Here is a 21,278-nt window from a genome sequence, read left to right on the forward strand (position 1 = left end):
GTGTCTTTGAACTAGACCAGAGCTGTATGTGGTGCAGACCAATCATCTGACTCAAAGACTAGGTTAAACACTGTCATGTTTATGCTTCAGAAGAAAGCTAATGCCTGACTGTGTCAAGGAATGTTTTAACTGCGCTCTTTAATGTGGTTGTTGGAGAAGAGTTTCACCTCTTGCTATATGGGCCTTTTTTTGTGCAAACACCAAAGAGAATTCAGGAATCCTGCTCTCAGGAGCAGGAGTCCTGTGCTAAGGAATAAAAGAATAAACTACTTTTTTTCTTTCTTTTGTTTTCTTTATTTCCTCCTCCCCCCCCCCCCCCCCCCCCCCCCCCCACCTTACAGAGAGAAGCAATTCCTGATCTTTGACTGTGGTTCATGTTGAGAGGTCTATTGCCTCCAGTTTTGGTTTCATTTCTATATCAAAATAAAACCCCAGACAGAGCCAAGGACACATTTTCTAAGGCAGTAAATATTCTCAGAATCCAGATAAAAAGTGTAATTGGAAGGAAGTAAACTTGGATTTAAGTTTCTCTTGGAACACAAATGAAAGGAGACTCTAAATTATCAAAGAAGTAATTCTGTGAATGAAAATTATCATCTTACTTTTGAAATGGATTATTTTGAAAGCTACCATTACTTCAGAAGTAACATTTATTTTTTTCTGGGCAACAGAAACAAGCTGACAGTGTTATAGTGAGTGCAGAAACAGGTAACTTGTCTTATCAATACTTTTCGGAGGGTTTCCTTACAGGAAATGGGACAATTAAGTAAGGACAGGCAGTTGATTGCTTTCAAAAAAAGTGCTTTGGTCACCCTAAGACTGTTCATCATAGTAGGTTGAAATTTATTTATAGTTGGAATAAAAATTGGCTCTAGGTTTACAAACCTGAAGTATAGTGTGCTACCAGATTGCAGAAATGTGGAAGACCTCCCAGAGGCTCAGCTTCTTCCTGTGCTTTCAGGGTGTTGGCTTTTAATTTTTTGCTCTCTTGAATGTTCCCTGATGGCAATGCTAAGTAGTTGTGGTGGTTATCTTCCTCTAATGGAGCTGTTCTATTTTGTGTCAAAAATGTAAATACTTGTTGTGAAAGGAGGAATTTGTGGTCTTGGAGGATTTAAGGAAGATCTTTTTAAACAATTTGTAGCCCACCCCAAAAAAGGGTTCCAGGTCAAAGAAACGTGAATTGTCAGGAGGGGATTAAATCAATCCATCCCAGTGCGCCCAGGTGCCATGGAGTATTTACCTTGTTCTGTTTTGAAGTAAGATGTCAGCATTGAAAGTCCTATTTTCAAAAACATATGCACATTCTTTCCCGTCACTAAGCCCTGAATAGCTGTTCTGTAACATCCTATTGATAATAGGGTTTTTTATAGCTGCTTGCTTTTCTTCTGCTTCCCTTGTTTTGATCATCTCACTTTTTTTCTCATCATTTCCCTACTGATTTTGCTTCTCAGGTAGAAATTCCAGTCTAATCACTTTCAGATACGTTTTTCACCTAGGGACAGTTCTTCCTCAGGGAGTGGTCATTGTTTCAGAGCCAGTCTCTTTACCGAGGTGCACTTTGCACTTTCTAAAAAGGCAGTCTGAAGGAAGACATAGATTAAGCACTAACTGCCTTGCCAAAAGGGAAGTGTGTTTGTGTGAAGTAAATTGCACGCATTTGTATAATAACAAGCTGTATTCTTATTTCTGCTGGCAGTATAAAAAATAGAATAGTTTCCATCTGCCATCAGGACATACAGATTTATAATACAGATCATGTGGCGGCAATCTACCATTTATATTTCTTGGCTATTGGGATAATACAGCCTGGCATAAACATAAAACCTGATGTGTTTCTGTCCACAGGTCAGTTGATTACTTTCTGTTCCAGTGTACTCTCGACTGAATTTTTGGCTTTATGTTTTCTCCCTGTTTTCCTTCCTTTCTAGGTTTTCAAAAATAGTCTCACTGTCACAGCTGAACAAGAAAAAATAGTGGTAACGACCATCTCTTATAGCACCACTGTGTTGCCTGGTGTCAGTAGAGAAAACGAGACTATAAAATCCACCATTTAAATAGTTTTCAAAGTATAACCAACATGATTAGAATAATCACATTTTGGTACATTAGATTTTGGCCTGCTAATTCTTATTCAAAAATAAATCTGATTTTAAGAGTTTGGTGGAAAATGTTCTCCCACACCTATGAGGAGTGCTCAGGAGTGTTGAGTTTTATTTTCAGTTCCTTGTTGGTCATGTTGATCCATAAGTATCAGTTCTTCAATTGTAAAGCAGTTTGAATTGATTTGTAGAGTCATTTGAAGCATTTTTTGTCTATTCCATTTTCAAAGGGCAAAAAAAGAAAAATCTCTTTTCTTCAGGTAAGTTCAGCCAAAGACTGTGGCAGATTCTTGTTGCATGCACTGTTTTTTTGGGAGTGTATTTTTGTTTGGTTTTATTTATTGTTGGTATATCATGTTTGCCACTATCTTACTATTCCCCTCTCCTGGCAACTATGAGCAGAGATGAAAAGACTATCTGAGCTCCAGAGCCCCTAGCCACCTCTCCCAGGCCTCTGTAGTCCTTATGCTCCCCAGGCTACTGCTATCTATATCCCTAGCACCCACATGTATCACTAGAAGTGGGTAATAATCCGTGGGACTTACTAGAACAGGCAGCCTCTCTGCAACATCCCTGATCCGTGCCCTAGGTAGACAACACACCTCCCTTGAGACCGGGTCAGGCAAACAGATGGTTGCCTCTGTCCCTTTCAAAGTAGAGTCCCCTACTACTACGACCCGCCGCTTTTTCCTGGCAGCACCAGCAGAGATCTTCTTTACCAGTGCACCAGACGGCTGTTTCTGGTGTGAGTGCGTTTCCTCATGAGCCTCCTGCAGGACAGCAAAGCGGTTCTGAGTGGGGACAGCAGATTTAGAAGGAAGCCCCTTACTTTTAATTGTTCTCTCCCTTCTTTCTTTGTTGTTTTGTTTTGTTTTGTTTCTAATTCCCATCTTCCCCGGTTAATGGCCTCCTTCTTTCCACCATGAGCTAGAGGTGAAGCTTGAGGCCCCTGCACAGTTAGGGCCAGGAGCAAGCATTCCTGCTTCCTCTCAGCTTCCCTGACATCTCGCAGTCTATTAACAGCATCCCGCAGCTCAGCCCCTGCTGCAGGAGGACCTCCACCAGGGAGCACCGAGTGCAGCCCTGCCCACTGTGCACCCTCCCCTCACTAGACCGGTGCAGGCACCCTCTACACCCCGAGCTCTGCACTGCAGCCTCCCCTCTCACTGGCCCTGTCTGGGTGCCTACGCTGCCACCGCCGGGGCAGCCAGAGCAGAGCTCCCAGACCCGGCCCTGTCATACAGCGAGTGCTCACCATCCCGCTCACCTGCCCGCACAAACCGCCTCGACCCGCTCCTGGTCGCAGGTTTTTACCCAGCCAGGGCTGGTGCCGCTGCTCCTGGCTCCGCCCCGTGTGAGTCAGCTGCTCGCTCTCGTCAGCTGAGCTGCCGGCTCCTGGGCAGGACCTGGCGAGGACTTGAGGCTCCCTCGGTGGCTCTCGTGGCTCTGAGTTGAGGCTCCTGGACGCTAAGCTTCCCCCTGCTCTGGTGTTGAAGGCGTCCTCTCTCGAGCTGCTCACCTCAGCAACTGACCCACAAATAAGCCACTGTCCATCATATTTGAAAAATCATGGCAGTCAGGTGAAGTTCCCAATGACTGGAAAAAGGGAAATATAACCCCCATTTTCAAGAAGGCAAAAATGGATGACCTGGGGAATTACAGACCAGTCAGTCTTACCTCTGTGCCTGGCAAAATCTTGGAGCAGATTCTCCTGGAAGGCATGCTAAGGCACATGAAAAACAACAAGGTGCTTGGTGACAGCCAGCATGGCTTCACAAAGGGGAAATCCTGCCTGACCAATTTGGTGGCCTTCTATGATGGGGCTACAGAACTGATGGACAGGGGTAGAGCAGTTGACGTCATCTACCTGGACTTTGTGCAAGGTGTCCAACACTGTCCCACACAACATCCTTGTCTCTAAATTGGTGAGACATCAATTTGATAGGTGTACCACTCGGTGGATAAAGAACTGGCTGGATGGCTGCACGCAAAGAGTTGTGGTCAATGGCTCAATGTCCAGCTGGAGACCAGTAACGAGTGGCATCCCTCAGGGATCGGTGTTGGGTCCGGTCTTGTTCAACATCTTTGTTGCTGACATGGACAGTGGGATTGAGTGCGCCCTCAGCAAGTTTGCCGATGACACCAAGCTGTGTGGTTCGGTTGATACGCTGGAGGGAAGGAATGCCATCCAGAGGGACCTTGACATGCTTGTGAGGTGGGCTGATGCCAACCTCATGAAGTTTAACCATGACAAGTGCAAGGTCCTACACCTGGGTCAGAGCGATCTCAGGCACAGCTACAGGTTGGGCAGAGAAGAGATTCAGAGCAGCCCTGCGGAGAAGGACTTGGGGGTGTTGGCTGATGAGGAATTTAACATGAGCTGCCTTCAGTGTGCGCTTGCAGCCCAGAAAGCCAACCGTATCTTGGGCTGCATCAAAAGGAGCGTGACCAGCAGGTCGGAGGAGGTGATCCTGCCCCTCTACTCTGCTCTCGTGAGACCTCACCTGGAGTATTGTGTGCAGTTCTGGTGTCCTCAACATAAAAAGGACATGGAACTGTTGGAACAAGTCCAGAGGAGGGCCACGAGGATGATCAGGGGACTGGAGCACCTCCCATATGAAGATAGGCTGAGAAAGTTGGGGCTGTTCATCCTGGAGAAGAGAAGGCTGCATGGAGACCTCATAGCAGCCTTCCAGTATCTGAAGGGGGGCTATAAGGATGTTGGGAGGGACTCTTCATTAGAGACTGTAGTGACCGGACAAGGGGTAACGGGTTAAAACTTAAACAGGGGAAGTTTAGGTTGGATATAAGGAGGAAGTTCTTTCCTGTGAGGATGGTGAGGCAGAGGAATGGGTTGCCCAGGGAAGTTGTGAATGGCGGTGTTCAAGGCCAGGTTGGACAGAGCCTTGGGTGATATGATTTAGTGTGAGGTGTCCCTGCCTATAGCAGGGGGGTTGGAACTAGATGATCTGAAGGTCCTTTCCAACCCTAACTATTCTATGATGATGGCTGGGACATCCAGCAGTGCATTACTCACAGAAACTGTGCTTCAGAATTGTTGAATTGGGATCTAAGTGCACTTGAAGGAGGTGCCTTCATTCATACTCCATAGCTGCACTCTTCTGGCACACCTTAGGTAGTGTTACTCAGGAAAAATATAAAAAAATATGACAACTTACTGAAAGGTCCCACCTTCTGGAATGTCCATATGGGAATTTCTGTTAAGAGATGTTAAGAAACAGAAATCTCTTTGATTTTATGGGTTTGTTGTTTTTTGGTTTGTTGTTTTTTTGTTTTTTTTTTTTTTAATGTAGTCTTTGTGATAGCATCTGAGAGAAATTCAGTCCTCCTAGATTCTCAGAGTATTTCTTTTTGTTGAATGTACAATCTCTGGCATTTGGCTTGTGTACATATTAAGAAAATACTTGGCTAGGTTTTATGCATTCCTGGAGAGACAACAGCAGGTTTTAAGTAGAAACAAAAATGTGAGTTAAAATGCATATGTGACCTGCTTTACAGCATCTTTTCTTCTCTAGCCCACTGTCTTGTCTTACTCTGGGAGCCAAGAGTGAGACCTGGGAGCCTGTGGCCCTCAGATCTTTCCTGCTCTGTTCACAAATGTCGCTTGCAGAATTAGTTGCTCTCTGGAGCTTCTTGTGCTCCCTTTCATCTGTCCTGTGATCTGCGTGATGGGGCAGGTATTGAGGGGAGGAAAATTGCCACAGCTCAGAGCCTGGTGCTCCTGCAGCCACCTTTTACCCTCATCAGCAACTGTAAGCTCGAGTCTTGCCTTGGGGTAACTCTGGGACTGGGGCAAGTCTCAGCCTAAGTATTAAAACCCCAAACGTGTCTGTTGTCTTCCAGTGTTTTGCTCAGTTGTATTTTCTGCCCATGACAACTATTAGAGGATTTATTTCTTGGCGATTATAGGCAGAGACAGCAGTCTGGGCCTTGTTAGATTGATAGAGATGCCTCTGAAATTCATTTTATTTCCCATTTAGTTTCATTTCTTAATTGCATAACATCTTTTAATTAACAGTTCTCTTGAACAAAGGATACTTGTTTGGAAAAGAGATTTTGCTTTGATGAAACAACAAATTGTCATAAGCAGTGTAGTTGATGTGGGAGCAGACTGAGTGTGTAATTCATCAAAACAGCCATATAACTATTTACAAATGAATTCTTGACTGAAGGTTTTCAGCACTCATTTGCTTTTGAAACTCGCCTCCTGCTGTGGCTGTCCCTGCAGTGAAGAACGTGTGGAACGCAGGCAGTATTTCTAACGTTTTCTTGCGAGCAAATACTATAACCTGGATTTGCTCCTTTGGGGGTGCTGTTTTCTGCCAGCAACGTGGAGCTAGTACTTTTGGATTTTTTCTCTCTTTTAAAATGTGAAGTGTTAAGTACCACACTTGGTAAGGGGAAACACAGCTAGTATTTTTATTTTAAGTGCAGTGTTTTCTGTTACAGATGTTTTCCTAACTACAGTCAGATATGTAACCTCTGCTTATCTCTGCTGGGCTGGTGATGGCTGCCAAACAAGAACACTTTCCCTCTACTCTAAGTGTGTTCTTGTATTCATAGAATTCTTTAGGTTGGCAAAGACTGTTAAGCTCGTCAAATCCAGCCATTAGCCTAGCACTGCTAAGTCCACCACTTGTGGACACCAAGTCCACAAGTGTCACATCTGCATGTCTCAAATACCTCCAGGAATGGTAACTGAATCACTTCCCTGGGCAGGTCGGTATTGGTCTTGATTTAGTAAAATCCAGCTATTTTCTTGGGTAATGGGGGTGGATTTTACTCATATTGTAGTGCTGTGCTGTCTTGCATGTTGCTGCATTGTGTTTATTAATCAGACCAAAACAATAAATTAGGAAGATGTCTGAAAGATGTTTATTTTAGAATAGCAATAATGGCAAATACCATCAGCAAAATATGCCATTTCACTGAATATCATTTGCAGAGTATACAAGAGCTCTAATGTTGTCAGCTTCATTGAGTTAAGAATGCAGAGTCGATTTAATATCTTTAGTTGTAAGGGTTGCAACAACAACTGCAATTTAAATTAAATTAAATTAAATTTGAAGCATACAGTTTTTTCTTTTGGGACCCAGCTCCTCGTGTGTTACTGGAGCTGCTGTTTCCTTCTAGTCCTGTTGCCCTCCACAATATACGTGATCACTGAACTGAGCTTACTCTGAATAAAATATGAATGTCTTCCCTCTGATTTGAATGGAGGATTTTTACGCTTCTCAGCCTTTTCGAATTTTTTATGAAGGATTTATGTGTTTACAACTATGTAACTTATTTCTTTGCCCAACTGGACAAGGGCATAATTAAGATTGAATAGACTGGAGAAAATAGTGAGGGCATAAATGGATGAATGGTTATTACATGATAGGAATCTGATGGGGTAACTTATTTCTGTGTTTTAAGATTTTTAAAGTTTCATGTGAATCTCTGAGGGCTGAGTCCAGAGAGTACTTGTGTGCAAACTGGAGTAAATCTCGGCAGCTTTTAAGTGTAAATGTTTCTTGGCAGTTTGTGTAAGTGGAACTTCTTTGAATTACTTTTTTTTTTTTTTTTATTTCTAACTGTAGCTCTTTGTAGGATTGAGGAATGGTTATCAGTCTGTTTTCATTCTGTTCCAGGTTGTTTAAAAAATGAAATTTTAAACCAAACCCTCTTTTATACCGAAAATTGTTAAGATTTAAATGTTCTGACTACCCCTGCCAACCTCACCGACCTATTTTCACGACTCTGTGTGTGTTCCTTGAGAAATACTCTGTTCCTTGAAAAAAATGTCCATCATACCTGCTATTTCTCATGTGGAACAGGGAGGCAAGTTACCTCCCTTGCAGAGGAGACACTGGAGATGCAGATGTCCTCTGGAAGTGCCTGAGCCATAGGTGGGACTAGAGGAGGGTGGTAGCCCACTGCTCTTTCTGGCTCCCCTGTGCCTGCTCCAAGTTGAAAATGCTCACAGGTGGCAAGTGTTGGAGCCTCAAGCACTCCCACTGGGATCTCCAGAGGTGAGAAGCTCTGATGGATATGTGGGAGATAGGTGGAAGGACTGTGCCTCACTACGAGTGGAGAATGAAGCTAAATGTGAAGTGAAAGGGAAGAAAATCATGAATAGTTTACTTTAAGGGTTGGAAGCAGAGGGGGTGAAACAGTCCCCAAATACAAACACAAAGGAAAGGAAGGGGTAGAGAAAACCGTAACTAGAAAATGAAATGTTTTAGAGAAAATGGGAGACAGGAGGTTAAAAATACAGATGTTGTGGTCATATGATATTTAAAAAAAAAAAAACAATGAAACAAAAAAATACCCCAAACCCAAGCCAGAAAGTAAGTGTTAAAAAATACCTGGTTTGCAGATTTTACTGAAAACATGCTGAATTTCATGGATAGGGCATTAAAAAAAGACATAAACCCCCACCCCAGTGGTGTCTTGCTTGTTTGATTAGAAAGTGACCCATCAAATATATAAGCACACCAGTGCCCTAAAATGAAGTCATACCTGTGAGTTCACTGTGCAGAAGCATTGATTGCTTAAGGTCTGGCTATATCTCTTTCTAATTACTTGGAAAGTACTTGGATAACTTTCCATGCAGTTGAGGTATGAATAATGTTCTGTATGATTAGCGCATGAAACACAGCTGTAACAAGTGTGTCTGTGACATCAGGTATGTCACATCATTCACACTGTGTGATGGGTGCACAAAGCTTTGCTGCTGCGCAGGTTCCCAAAACTAACTGTAAGAAGAAAGGTTATTTTGGTGCTGACAATGCTTGCTTCAGTCTTTTACAAACCTGATAAAAAAGGAGTATCAGGATTAGAAAATTTTTTTTTTGCATTGCTATGACCTTCTGAGAAGATATTCGTAAGAATTATTGATAAATAGATATTTCACAACCACCTTACACAAATTCTTCATTAAATTTACATTCCTGGCTACAGCTTTAAAATTTCTCATGTTGCAACTTTTTGCAGACATAGGAGTGAGAATTAATGACTCGAATCACTTGAAAAATAGTTATTTCACAATCACCTTACTAATGCTGTTGTTGGGAATGTAAATAAATGAAGGAGTACAAAGAACAGTGTCAGTATTATGGAATATCCAGGTACCAGTTTCTGTGAGCTAGAAGGGAAGTTTGGTAAGATGGAGATAAATAGAAACCGGCTTAGACACAGAGCCCTTCTGCAGTCTGCCTTTGGCAGCAGAAGCAGGAAGAGTATCTCGAACTCTCCAAAGTAGTGTCAGAGTGGAGGGCTGAAAATGCCATCTTCCCAGGCTACCTAAGGAACTGAAGCCTTATGTGGTCTGAGGAACTGAAGAATAATTCGTTCTGTTGGAGTGTAGTTTTTCCATTGTTTTCGGTATTGTTGATCATTGCTTCCCGATAAGATTAATTGGTTGGTCTTGTTAAGCCTGATCTGGGAGCTAAACATTCTGAAGCAGCATAAACCGATGTAAACCTGCTGTGCAATGAGCCTTTCCCTTGATCAACAGTGCTTTAGCATCCACTTGAAAAATGACAAGCACATCAGCTGGACAGACTGCTGAGACTTCTAGTCTAGATCATGCTTTTGTCAAGAAACATTGGGCTAAATGATCCTTGAAGTTCGTTCCCACCTGGCATTCTAGGACTCTACTGAGAAACCCTATCAGAGTTTTCTTACAATTTAAGTCCCTGGATGATCCCCACCCAGTTGTGGAAGGGGTGCTATTTGTGGTGATGAAGCAGAACAGAAGCAAGAACCTAGATTTAGGATGGGTTTGCTTAGGGCTACACTCTGTGTCAGCTGAGAAATGAAGGCGTCTTCCTCTGTTTGGGAATGGTGACTGAAATAAGAAGAGTGACCAAACTCGGAGTGCTCTTTCGATTATAGGATTAAAAGTGTGTAGGGTTTTGATGTGAGATGAAGTCAGCCTCCTTTGGTAGGTGGTAAAGTTTCACTTTAGCGAGGTACAAAATGGGCCCTTGACCTAGGAAGACAACCCTTCTTCAGGACACTGCTTATGTTACATATTCAATTCAGATGAAAAAAAGAACTACATTTTTTTCATCTAAAGCTTTAATTTGTCTGAGGTGATACTCAGGGTAAGGTTGATATACCTATAAAACCAAGAAGGAAGACAACTGCAGAGAAGGGAAATGAAATAAAAACATGGAAATTATTTAGGAAGTCTTATATGCTGCTGTTCCAGTATTAATTTTTAAAACCAGCACACATACAGAAAATCAGTATATTATGGCAGTTTTCCTCAACAATGAGAAACAAGAGGACAAGTAACTATCATTGGGTGAGAGAGGTGCAGGATGTTGTTCTTACTGGTTTCTCTGAAGGGTCCCAAAGGCCCAAATTTGTTCCACCCTCATTTTAGCACCCTCCCCTGCTGCTGCGCCTGGTGAGCTGAAGACCTGCTTCCCATAGGTTTGATTGGACTATGATAATTTTATGTTTTCCCTGGTCTCCCCTTCTTAGATTGTTGTCTGCCAGGGAAGCTGAAGGCAGAGCAGCATGGCCAGATAGCATGGCATGGCCTGTTCTCAGAGTGCACAATTACAGCCTGCTGTTTGTTTTAAAATATTAATCTAGTTTCAGATAGGAAAAACCTGTTTCTCTTTTTTTTATCTAGTGTGATGTCCTGTTAGTGATATCAGACCTTTGTGATTGCCAAAATATGGCAGAAAAAAATGGTCCTGGAAGCTTTCCATGCAGATAATCTGCCTTAAAGTGTAAACATGCTAAGTAAAGAGCCATGATTTTTGAACCAAAAGCCTTATCGCTATCATTGTGGGAGTAACTAGTGCATGAAAATGCTCTCATTTACAGGATTACATGTGATATGGATGCTGGATATGCTTAAATCTATTCTACTGGTACCTGCATGGCCTTTCTACAGTGCTGTCTCTGAGAGTTGCTTTATGTGACTCACCCTGGTTTGAATGTCAGTGGACTGCTCACTTACAATGAACCTGTGCAAGGCTCATTGTGCTCCCTCCAGCTGCCTCTGCTTTTGCACAGCCTGTGAAGACTTGTTTTCCAACAGCAGTGGCATGCAGCTTATCCAGGCTCTGGGGTGTGAACCTGAAATAGGACATTTGGCTGTTTGCTGCTCGGTCACAGTGTACCTTCATTTTAAAAACAGACCTCCTTCCCGTATTAGTGTTGGCTTTCAGAGCTAACATGCTGTCTCTAACAGCAGGAGGCTATTTGTGCAAGGGGCAGTCTCCCAGAAAGTAATGAGGAAGGTATTCTGAAATAGCCTGATAGTACAAGTCACCTACTGATATACATAAAAATCTGTAAGTATCTGATAATAGTGTCCTCTTTTAGGGTAATGGCACTAGAAAAGGCTGAAGCATGCAGCACTTGCCTTTAATTTTTTTGTTTTATTGCCCTGTGGGGAAAAAAGGAAGGTTTTGTATGAGTTTTTGTGAGTCCTCAAAGTCAAGTAACTTGTGTTTAGCAATTGTGCTCACATAAGTATGATTTCCTTCTAACAACAGGCCAAAGATGTTCTGCAACAGCAGGAATTTTATGAATATTTCATGAGTAGCTTAAGTTAGATTCTGCAGGATTAAAAAGAGGAAACTGGGTCAAATGCGCATGGTGCAAGCATCTAACTTCTTTAATGCTAAATTCATGTATACTGTAATTTGAAAGCTGAAGAAGCAAGTTTTGTGGGTTTTGTGGTTTATATTTATTTTTCTTCTATTAATTTTTAATTTGACCATCTGATGGAAAAATTACTTCTGAAATTTTGTGGGCCAAATCTCAGGAGACTTGTGGAGTTTCACAGTGTGTGCAGCCACTTCAGGAGATGCTTTTCCAGCAAGCCCAGTGACTGTGCATAAAGACTGTGCTGCTTTCCTAGGTATTGGTTTTGAAGAATCAGGAAGTGAGGACAGTAAGTGCTGTATCCTCTAGAGCTGAAGCTGTGGTGAGTTCTCAATGGATGCAGCACTTGCAGTAAAGCTTTTGAGGTCCTGCCAGAGTAAACCAGCAAACACAAAAATTACGGGGCCCTGGAGGGGACTGTGTATATTCAGAAGGGCCAAGGGAGCTGCTGGGGCCAGTGCCTGCCCTCAGCACCTCTGATCCCCATACCATGTGCCACTTCCCAGGGACTCCCATGCTAGTGGCAGCAATGTACTACTCCATAACTCCATGATTGGGCTGCTATGGGCTTGTTGGGAGGCATGTATGATTTGTGCTCCCCCATGACGTTGGAGCTGTTTGGAGAGCGGAGATGAAGCCCTCACAGTGCTAATCACTGGTGGTGGTGGGAGGGAAAAGTGCACAAAGGTATTCTCCATGGAGTGTCACAGCACAGCTCCATCAAGGTTTCCTGAAGATGCCATATTGAGCAAACCTACTAATTGGCTATTCTGGCGTGTGGCTTGTGGACATACAGAGTGCTGGTGTTTGAATTGGATGGTGTTTTCAAATATTGTTACTAGCTGGTGTTGCCAGTGCTCAGATAAAGTAAATAATAACCTGAAGTTCAGACTAAAGGAAAGGAAGTTTTCTTACTCCACTGTTCCTTTGTGAAGATCAGTTGCACAGAAAAGATGGAAAAGTAGTGATGACATCATGCTGCTATGGCAGTCGTCTTAAAACAGAGCTCATTAAATGCAAGACAGAGGATACTAATGACCAGGTTTTTTCAAATCTCTTAACACCTGTAGGTGTGTTAGTGGCTCCCTTGCTTAAGCTAAGTTGGGTTTTAATTGTCTTTGGCATTGCATACAGTGATAATAGGCTTCATTTTGATTCAAAAGATGATCAGTGATTTTAGGCCTCATTATTATTTAAGAGACGAATATACAGAAAGCATTAAAAAACTCTGATATGTTGTAAGTCTCTTTGGAGCTGTATATATCCAATCTGACTGTTATCACTGTTTTTACCCACACATTTTTTACTCTGTTACTGCTGTCCTTAATGGTTAATAGGTTTTGTCTTCATATTTTCAGCGATGTAGACATTTTTAGACTTGGTGTATAACATATGTAAATGGATAAGCCATTTACAAGGTTCATAATGGTCTTTGTGGCTTTTTAAAATATGCATAAAAATAAAAAGTGTATAAATGTAATTGCTGGCTTCACATTATTGTGGTAAAAGGCATTTCTGAGTTTAATATTGTTGGTTTTTTTTTTGCTATGCAAATAATCACCTAAGTGCAGAGCCCCCAGTGCAACAGGAGCCTGGGGAGGGTAACCCATCTAAGGTCTCCTGGTTGCTGTCTCCATGTTAGCTTCCTGTCTTCCGATGCCTTTGGAAGCCATCATGTGTCCTGCAGTTTTTTCCCGTGATGCTTTTTAGGTATTTTACAGAAACTCAGAGATATTGTGGCTGGACCTACATGATTGTTGCCCTCCCTTTGTGCTGGCTCAAATTAAAAGCAGACATTGCATTATGTTAGAGGGGCCTGAACTAACCATTAGGATGTTTTCCTCTCCTTACTTCTCCTTCCTCTAAAATACCTCCAGCAAGTGATAACATGCAAATACAAAGCATCAAGCCAAAGAAATGGATTTCTTTTTTTTGCTTCATTTAAGCATTTATCCTATTAATTCCGTGGCAGATGTTTTCTTTTTAAGCCTGCACTCTGTCACACAGTGTGTTTTATTGGAGCAAATGCTAAAGCATCACTTTATAAAAAAACCCTGTTAATGGCAAAGAGCAAAGTCCCAAGGACAAGCAGACAACATTTCTGTTTTTTTTTTAAACTACAATTGGATTGCTTTAGTGACAGCTTTTGTGGCTTACTGCCTTCCATCTCTGCTGTTTTACCATAACATTGTGGGGTTTTACAGCAATTAAGTCACTACTCATTCAACTACTCAGGAAGTCATTTCAAACAAGGTTTTGCTCAATAAAGTTTGGTTTCTGTTATTAAAATATTGAATATGGCCTCTTCAATAGTAATTAGCATGGAAATTAATTCTGGTTTTATTTAGAATTAATGTGGGTTTTTTTGTTGTTTTTTTCTCTTCTCGCTGTTCAGCTGTGAGGTCTGGCTGGCTGCCACCACCACCACCTGCGCTGCCCCCTCGACCTTCTGTGTCTCAGGTAAGGTCAAAGGACAAATAATACTTTGTGTGTTTTTCACTTACTTGTGTTACTGTTGCAGTGGTTAGCACAAGTTGAGTTGTGTATGGCAGTTATTCCTGCTTCCAAGTTAATGCACATCTCCAGTCTGCTCTGCAGTTTCCTTCATTGGTCTTTCTAGCCCGGTGTGTTACTGTGTCAAATTACACACTCATTACATCTCTTTGTAGTGGAGCTGATATGCACCCACTACACAAAACTGTAAATTAAAGGGTGCTAATGCTAGCCTACTGAGAGTTTTATGCCCGAAAGGCATGGGCTTGATACCTGCTATTTGGTTCTCAAGCTTCAGCTGCTCAGAGGACACCTGCTATGGGAGCTGTTTATAACAGTGAATAAGAGTTTATTTCACTCAGGGGTTTAAAAAGTAATGCTGAAAGGAAGCGTATGCAGTGTCAGTGATGTTACCAAGTTTCAAACCATTAGTGGTGTGCTTTTGGTTTGCTTTTGGATGAGTTTTTGTTTGTTTGCTTTTAGAACATGACAAAACCACAGCACAATGTAAATTGACTCAATCATGTGTATGTGTATCTGAATCCAGATTCTTCTTCAGGTTTTAGGAAATGATGGAGGATCAATGTCTTGCTCTTTTTATGTTCTTGGCTCTCTTAAGTCTCAGGCAGAAGTATGCTTCATGTATTATTCCTTTAGGTGAAGTACAGTAATAGAAAACAAGGCCATATGGGAGCTAACTGCCTATTACGTATAAAAACTTATTGAGACACCATCCACGGGCCAGAAACATTCTTCAGTTATGTTTTGGATCTGCTCTTAAGCGTCTGCTGTTGAACTCCTATGGCACAGTGCTTACAATAGAGATGATAAAAGGCTCATTGTCATCCTGTGCTCCACCAGCAGCTAGTAGCTCTTTTCCTCTCCACAACCTTTTTTTAGCATCTGAGTGCAGCTAGTTTCTACCTTGAGGACTGTAGAGTGTTTTGTTTTGAGCTTGCATGCATCCTCCAAGTTGGTATGGCATTAGCCATACTGTTAATACCACATGCCCCTTGTTTTGACCTATCAAATTCCTGCTTTCTCTAACACTTTATAGAGAACAGTGTTTTCCTTTGGCTTCTCCTGATCCCACAACAAGCTCACTGCCTCCCTGCCTTGTACTTGCAGCAGCTGTTGCTGCAACCCACACTGGCCCTCCTGCCACTGCTTGGACTTGCCACAGCATGCCAACTCAGTGCAGTGCAAGCCCTCTTGCTGCTATTGGGAAAAGCAGTGAATATAACAAATCCTGTTCTTGGGGGAGTAAAACCACTGTTTTCAAGCAAGGTTCTGCTACTTGTTAGTTTTCTTGTACTAAGATAGATTTGTGTTTCCTTAGCAGGGCAGTGAGGAGAGATGTTAGTTTATTCATGTCCAGCAGCTTCCTTGCCAGAAAATACTGCTCATCCTACACTGAGCCATGCAGATTATAGGCCTTTTTTCAACTGATAAACACAAGAAGACTCTTACGTGAAATTCTTGATCCAGTCCTCTCCAATACAAATATCTGGTTTCTGAAAGAAAAGAAAAAAAATAGAGTGGCTTCTGTACCTACTCAGTAATGAATATGTAGCTGATGCTTTGCTTATATGCATCACTTACGTTTATTCAGTTTATTTCTGATGCTTTTTGAAGATATCAAATATCTCATAAAAATATTCTTGTTCTGACATCTAGCAAAAATGTACATAAAACTGGTTCTTGAAAGCATAATAAACCTTGCTGGTCACATTGCTTATTTTATCTCCAAGCATGCCTTTCTGTGATAAACGTAACAGGCAGTAAGGAAGTATGTGTGATGTGGTCATAATTCAGCTGAGCTGACCCTTACAAATAGGACGTAAGCAAAAGTAAGCATGTGGATTACAGTAGTCCAGTGGGGCCCTAGAGTTAAAGAGCATGAAGAAGTTAGAGGGAGGAATCTGCTTTCAAAACTGAGGCAGGATCAAGAACTGAAGAAAAGTCATGATGCTGAAATTGCACCTTCAGCTTTTCCTGTTTCAGAGTTTACTAAACTCTTCTTAAATTTCTGGTTTAACTTATTTTTCAGCAATGCTATTGCAAATCCTATTTTATTGCCATATCATTTTGCTATATGCCTGCAGTTAAGCACTGTGAATGACAAATGCAGCTTGTAAATGAAGCGAATCCCACATACATCTCAGGTGGCTGTGCACCATATAAGTGCGCTCATGGTGTGATTATTTTGGCTCAGCTTTGGAAATCAGTTGATGGAGGAGGAGGAGAGGGAAATAATTTCTTCTGGGGACTGCAGTTTTCTATAGATGGCTGGGAAGCAGCTTGAACCAGTTGGCTCTTTAGAGTGAGATTAAAGGCCTCGTGGGATGTAAAGGCCAAAGTGTGTAAAAGAGAGGTACCAAGGCCTAGGTATTACATTTCAGTGGAGCAGAAGTCCTTCTGTGAGCTTAATCAATAGCAACATAGAAATGGCATCTTGACTTTGGTCCTGGATTGCTGTTGGTTTTAGTGGAATTTGCTTCAACCTTTAGGAAAACGTTGTTTTTCCTGTCAGAACCTCCAAGGTAATCAAGCTTGGTAACACTGAAACACTGCTTATTCAGAGTGTGCCAAATGTCTCTAGTCACATCACAAACTGCTTAAATTATGTCCAACTCTGCCTCCATAGCTCAGTCAGCTGAATGAGGGTGGAGGACTGTATCACTGGGTGAGCATAGTACAAGGTAAATCTTGAAGCTAATACTGCTGTGCCCTTGACTCCAGAGCTCAGTGGGTGCCCAGGCTTACTGTGGGAGGCTCAGATCTTGGGATCCTGTGATTACATGGCTGGTTTATGGGGAACCTGCCCCTCTACTCTGCTCTTGTGAGACCTCACCTGGAGTATTGTGCACAGTTCTGGTGTTCTCAACATAAAAAGGACATGGAACTGTTGGAACAAGTCCAGAGGAGGGCCATGAGGATGAACAGAGGACTGGAGCACCTCCCATATGAAGGCAGGCTGAGAAAGTTGGGGCTGTTCAGCCTGGAGAAGAGAAGGCTGCGTGGAGACCTCATAGCAGCCTTCCAGTATCTGAAGGGGGCCTATAGGGATGCTGGGGAGGGACTCTTCATTAGGGACTGTAGTGACAGGACAAGGGGTAACGGGTTCAAACTTAAACAGGGGAAGTTTAGATTGGATATAAGGAAGAAGTTCTTTATTGCGAGGGTGGTGAGGCAGAGGAATGGGTTGCCCAGGGAAGTTGTGAATGCTCCATCCCTGGCAGTGTTCAAGGCCAGTTTGGACCAAGCCTTGAGTGGCATGGTTTAGTGTGAGGTGTCCCTGCCCACGGCAGGGGGGTTGGAACCTAATGATCTTAAGGCCCTTTCCAACCCTAACTATTCTATGATTCTATGAAATAGCAGTGGGGCTGGCTTCTCTGTGCTGGGTTGCTGTGTGGTCAGCCTGTGCCATTCCACACCTCTGGTGGGTAGACACCTTTACAGATGTGGCTGCATCTCTTCTCACCTCTATGATGAGTTTTAAAGAGTTTGTGGATTAACTTTGCGTTTTCTTTTCCTCTTCTTGGTGGCCTCTAAAAGGCTATGGTAGCTCCATCTCCTTGGGATTTTTCTCCATTGCTAAAGTCAGCATTCTGTCAACTTTGTATCAGTCCACAAACTGTACCTAGGTTTACTCAGAGCTTTCAACAGACATTTATCTGGTGCAGTAGTGCTTTTGTCTGATGTCCTTATGGTGATTGTAAATAAATTGAATACATAAAGATGGACAAAAGACACGTTTCTATAATGTGGATACCCCATTATCTCCAATTTATGATCTTTTAACCCCAGTTCTAGCCCATATGATGTTTCCAGTAAGATACTGTGAAATGCAGTATAAAATGCTTTATTAGTATTTTCAGTTCATGTTGCTTTCCTATTAAGAAAAGTAATTTGAGATTTGCCTAAATCCTATAAAGGGCACTTGAAAAGATTATGTACGGAAACAGGTTTATACAAAGACTAGAGTTTTGTTTGGGATAATACGTCGTTTTGAAGCATTTTATTCCTGTGTATATGCCTGTGTAACTTCACTGACACCTTCTGTAATCCCTAATAGCACATCTCACACTTAGCAAGTCTGCAGTAGTCGCTTGGATTTAAGAGTAATTTTCTCTCCATTAGTTTCCCTATTTCTTTGGACCACAAATATTTAACATGCTGCAAGCTGTTGTACAGACTTTGGACACTGGCAATGTTTTAACTCCCTCACTTCCCATAACATGCTATAGTTATGGCTTTTCCACTCTTCTTTAATTCTGGGGGCTTTTAAAAAGTTTTTAGAGGGTTCTGTATCAACCCCTGAGCCTGAGTGATGGCATACAGAACAGATAACCTGTAGCTTGTTGGAATACCTATGGGTTTTTTTGTCTGGGCTTGTAGAGGACTAGATTCAGAGGCTCAGGTAATTTTTCCTGATCCCACGTTCCTAACTTAATAGTAAACTGAAGTCATCAAGGAGAAACGTCATAAAGATGGCCCCCAAACTTTTGTGCAGATCCAGGGCTGTACATGGAATATTTGTGTAACTTGGAGGCAGTAAGAATCACAATAGGAAGGCAATAGCTATGTAGCTGATTCGCAGTGACACAGATTCCAGATAGGAAATAAATTTGGGTGCTCATGAATAACATTCCACTGGAATCAAATGTGTACACCCATCTCATTTAAACCTCTGTTTTTTTTTTAAATGGAAAACAAAGTAATACTTCATTACTGCCGGCTTTTAGGCCTACAGAGTTGTTTACCACAGCTGCTTACTGTGGTAGATTTAGTAGCATATTTATGTTAATAGGAATTATGGATGAACACTGAAAAGCAAATATAACTTTAGGATTTTATCCAACATCAGCTCACTGTCCGCAACACTGCCCAATTAGATCAACATTCCTTTATTTGAATCACTCTATTTCACTACCTTCCTGTGCAATAATGAAGGCGTATCTTCAGACCTGCCCGTGCTGTATAAGGGCATTTGAAAACAGTGCGACTGGAAAAAAAACATGTGTATCTTGGCTGAAAAAACTTATGTTCCTAGTCTCTTTTCCCAGACTCTAAATTCTAAGCCTGTTGATTTTGTAAATTCACACTGGTTTGTTCTGGACTTTTATTTCTGGAGACTTTGGGACCTGGTTTTCCCACTGGTTCTCTACTGGCAGTTTTGACAGGTGCTGAAAAAAATTATGGGTGAAGGCAAAGTGTTCAAGTGGAGTGAAGTAGGTAGGCAGCTGTTAACATTATCAAATTGAGGTATCCTGAGTACAGTGCAGCTCTGAAGAGTAAAATCTCACTGTGTTACATGAGCTCAGAATTAGGCTGTCAGTTTAGTGGTGATTGTTACCATTACATGTTATGGATTTGGTGAAGTCATCATGGAAACCAAGTGCTGTGAGGGATGATGGGTGGGTCACCCTGCCCAGTCGCAGGCACCTGGTGTTTTTGGAAAGCAAAGATATTATTCTTTTTAACATATTGAATGTTCTGCTCTCCAAATGTTACTTGATACTTCAAAATTCCGTGAAGCTTTTTGGCCATTCATCATCCCGAATTGCAAGTGGAAACTGGGACCCAGTTCAAAAAGTTGTCTTCACTAACATGGCTCCAAGTTGTGCTGAATCCACTGAGAGCCACAAGCACGGGGTATGCTTAGTCTGGGTCTGTCATTTTTGATTACACATGCCCATGCTGATCTGCAGCACTGAGACTGAGATATGGGGAAGGGTTCCTGTCTGTCCTGCTGGGACCTCATGGCCTCCTGAGGCCACCTGTAGGCTCTGTGCTTGGAGCTGGTCTGGCTGCTTCCCCACCACCAATGTCTGTAAAGCTGAGATACATGGAGGATGAGGTAGGGCTTGCTTGTCTCCGTTATCACAGAATCATAGGTTTGGATTGGAAGGGACCTTAGAGATCATCCAGTTCCAGCCCCTCTGCCATGGGCAGGGACACCTTCCACTAGACCAGTTGCTCCAAGCACCGTCCAACCTGGCCTTGAACGCTGCCAGGGATGGGGCAGCCACAGCTTCTCTGGGCAACCTGTGCCAGTGTCTCACCACCCTCATAGTGAAGAATTTCTTCCTCATATCTAATCTACATCTCCCCTCTTTCAGTTTAACACCATTCCCCCTTGTCCTATCACTACATGCTCTTGTGAAAAGTCCCTCTCCAGATTTCTTGTAGGCCCCTTTAGATACTGGAAGGCTGCACTGAGGTCTCCCCAGAACCTTCTGTTCTGCAGGCTGAACAAGCCCAACTCTCTCAGTTATGAGGTTGTTTGGAGAAAATATTCATCCAGCTGAGGCACTGTCTTACTCTGTAAAATTATGTGAGGAATTTCAAATACTGGCAGGACACCTGGAGTTTTACAGGAAGGAACTTCTTTGTAATACGAATAGAAATTACAAAACAAAAAAAAGTATGAAGAATTCGCTTTTGGGAGCATGCTATTTGTATACATGGTGGTATTCTACTGGACAACCATTTTATATAAAACCAAATGAATGCTTTCTTATCTTGCATTTACAACCACTGTGCAAGAAGAGGGAGAGTTTTTTGATCATCTCCATGGTCTTGGCTGCAGAATAACATACGTACTATAATCAATGCCGCAAGTACTGAAGAAGCCTGTAACTGCAATAGAACTGAAAGTCTTCTAGAACATGAAAGATTTTGCCATCTGCCACTTTAATATAGTACAAGTGGATTATCTTCCTCTCATGAAAATTATATATTAAATCTACACCAGCCAGACAATATAAATTACAATTTAAGAAGTGGTGGAAAGTAGCACAGTTAAAATTGAATTTGGGGAGTAGTTGATGGATGCCATAAAATCCTTTCTGAAGAGGTTTCTGGGAGAGTAGAAGAAGGGTGACTACCTTAATTAAAACGTGTTGTAACAATTTTTGAATTTGGCTTCGCATTTATTGTAATAACAACAAAAAAGCTAAGAATCCAGTGCTTCTATCTCAAGTGGAATGCACATACCCCTTTCTAGCTTACATTAATCTGGTTTTGTGGAAGCAGAGT

The 21,278-nt window shown here is 42.1% G+C and overlaps 1 protein-coding gene across 2 annotated transcripts in view; it reads left to right on the top strand.

The window, feature by feature from the left end:
* REPS2 (RALBP1 associated Eps domain containing 2) overlaps positions 1-21,278 on the top strand; it is a 106,811-nt gene that overhangs the window by 69,728 nt on the left and 15,805 nt on the right. For both annotated transcript variants that reach the window (XM_062603736.1, XM_062603737.1), the window contains exon 14: positions 14,137-14,201. In XM_062603736.1, coding sequence (XP_062459720.1) covers positions 14,137-14,201 — 65 coding nt within the window. The remainder of the gene's footprint in view (positions 1-14,136; positions 14,202-21,278) is intronic.

This window comes from Pezoporus occidentalis, unplaced genomic scaffold (genome assembly GCF_034315485.1).
Source record: "Pezoporus occidentalis ecotype Australia unplaced genomic scaffold, CSIRO_AGI_Poc_V1 ctg81, whole genome shotgun sequence".
NCBI classification, from domain to species: Eukaryota; Metazoa; Chordata; class Aves; order Psittaciformes; family Psittacidae; genus Pezoporus; species Pezoporus occidentalis.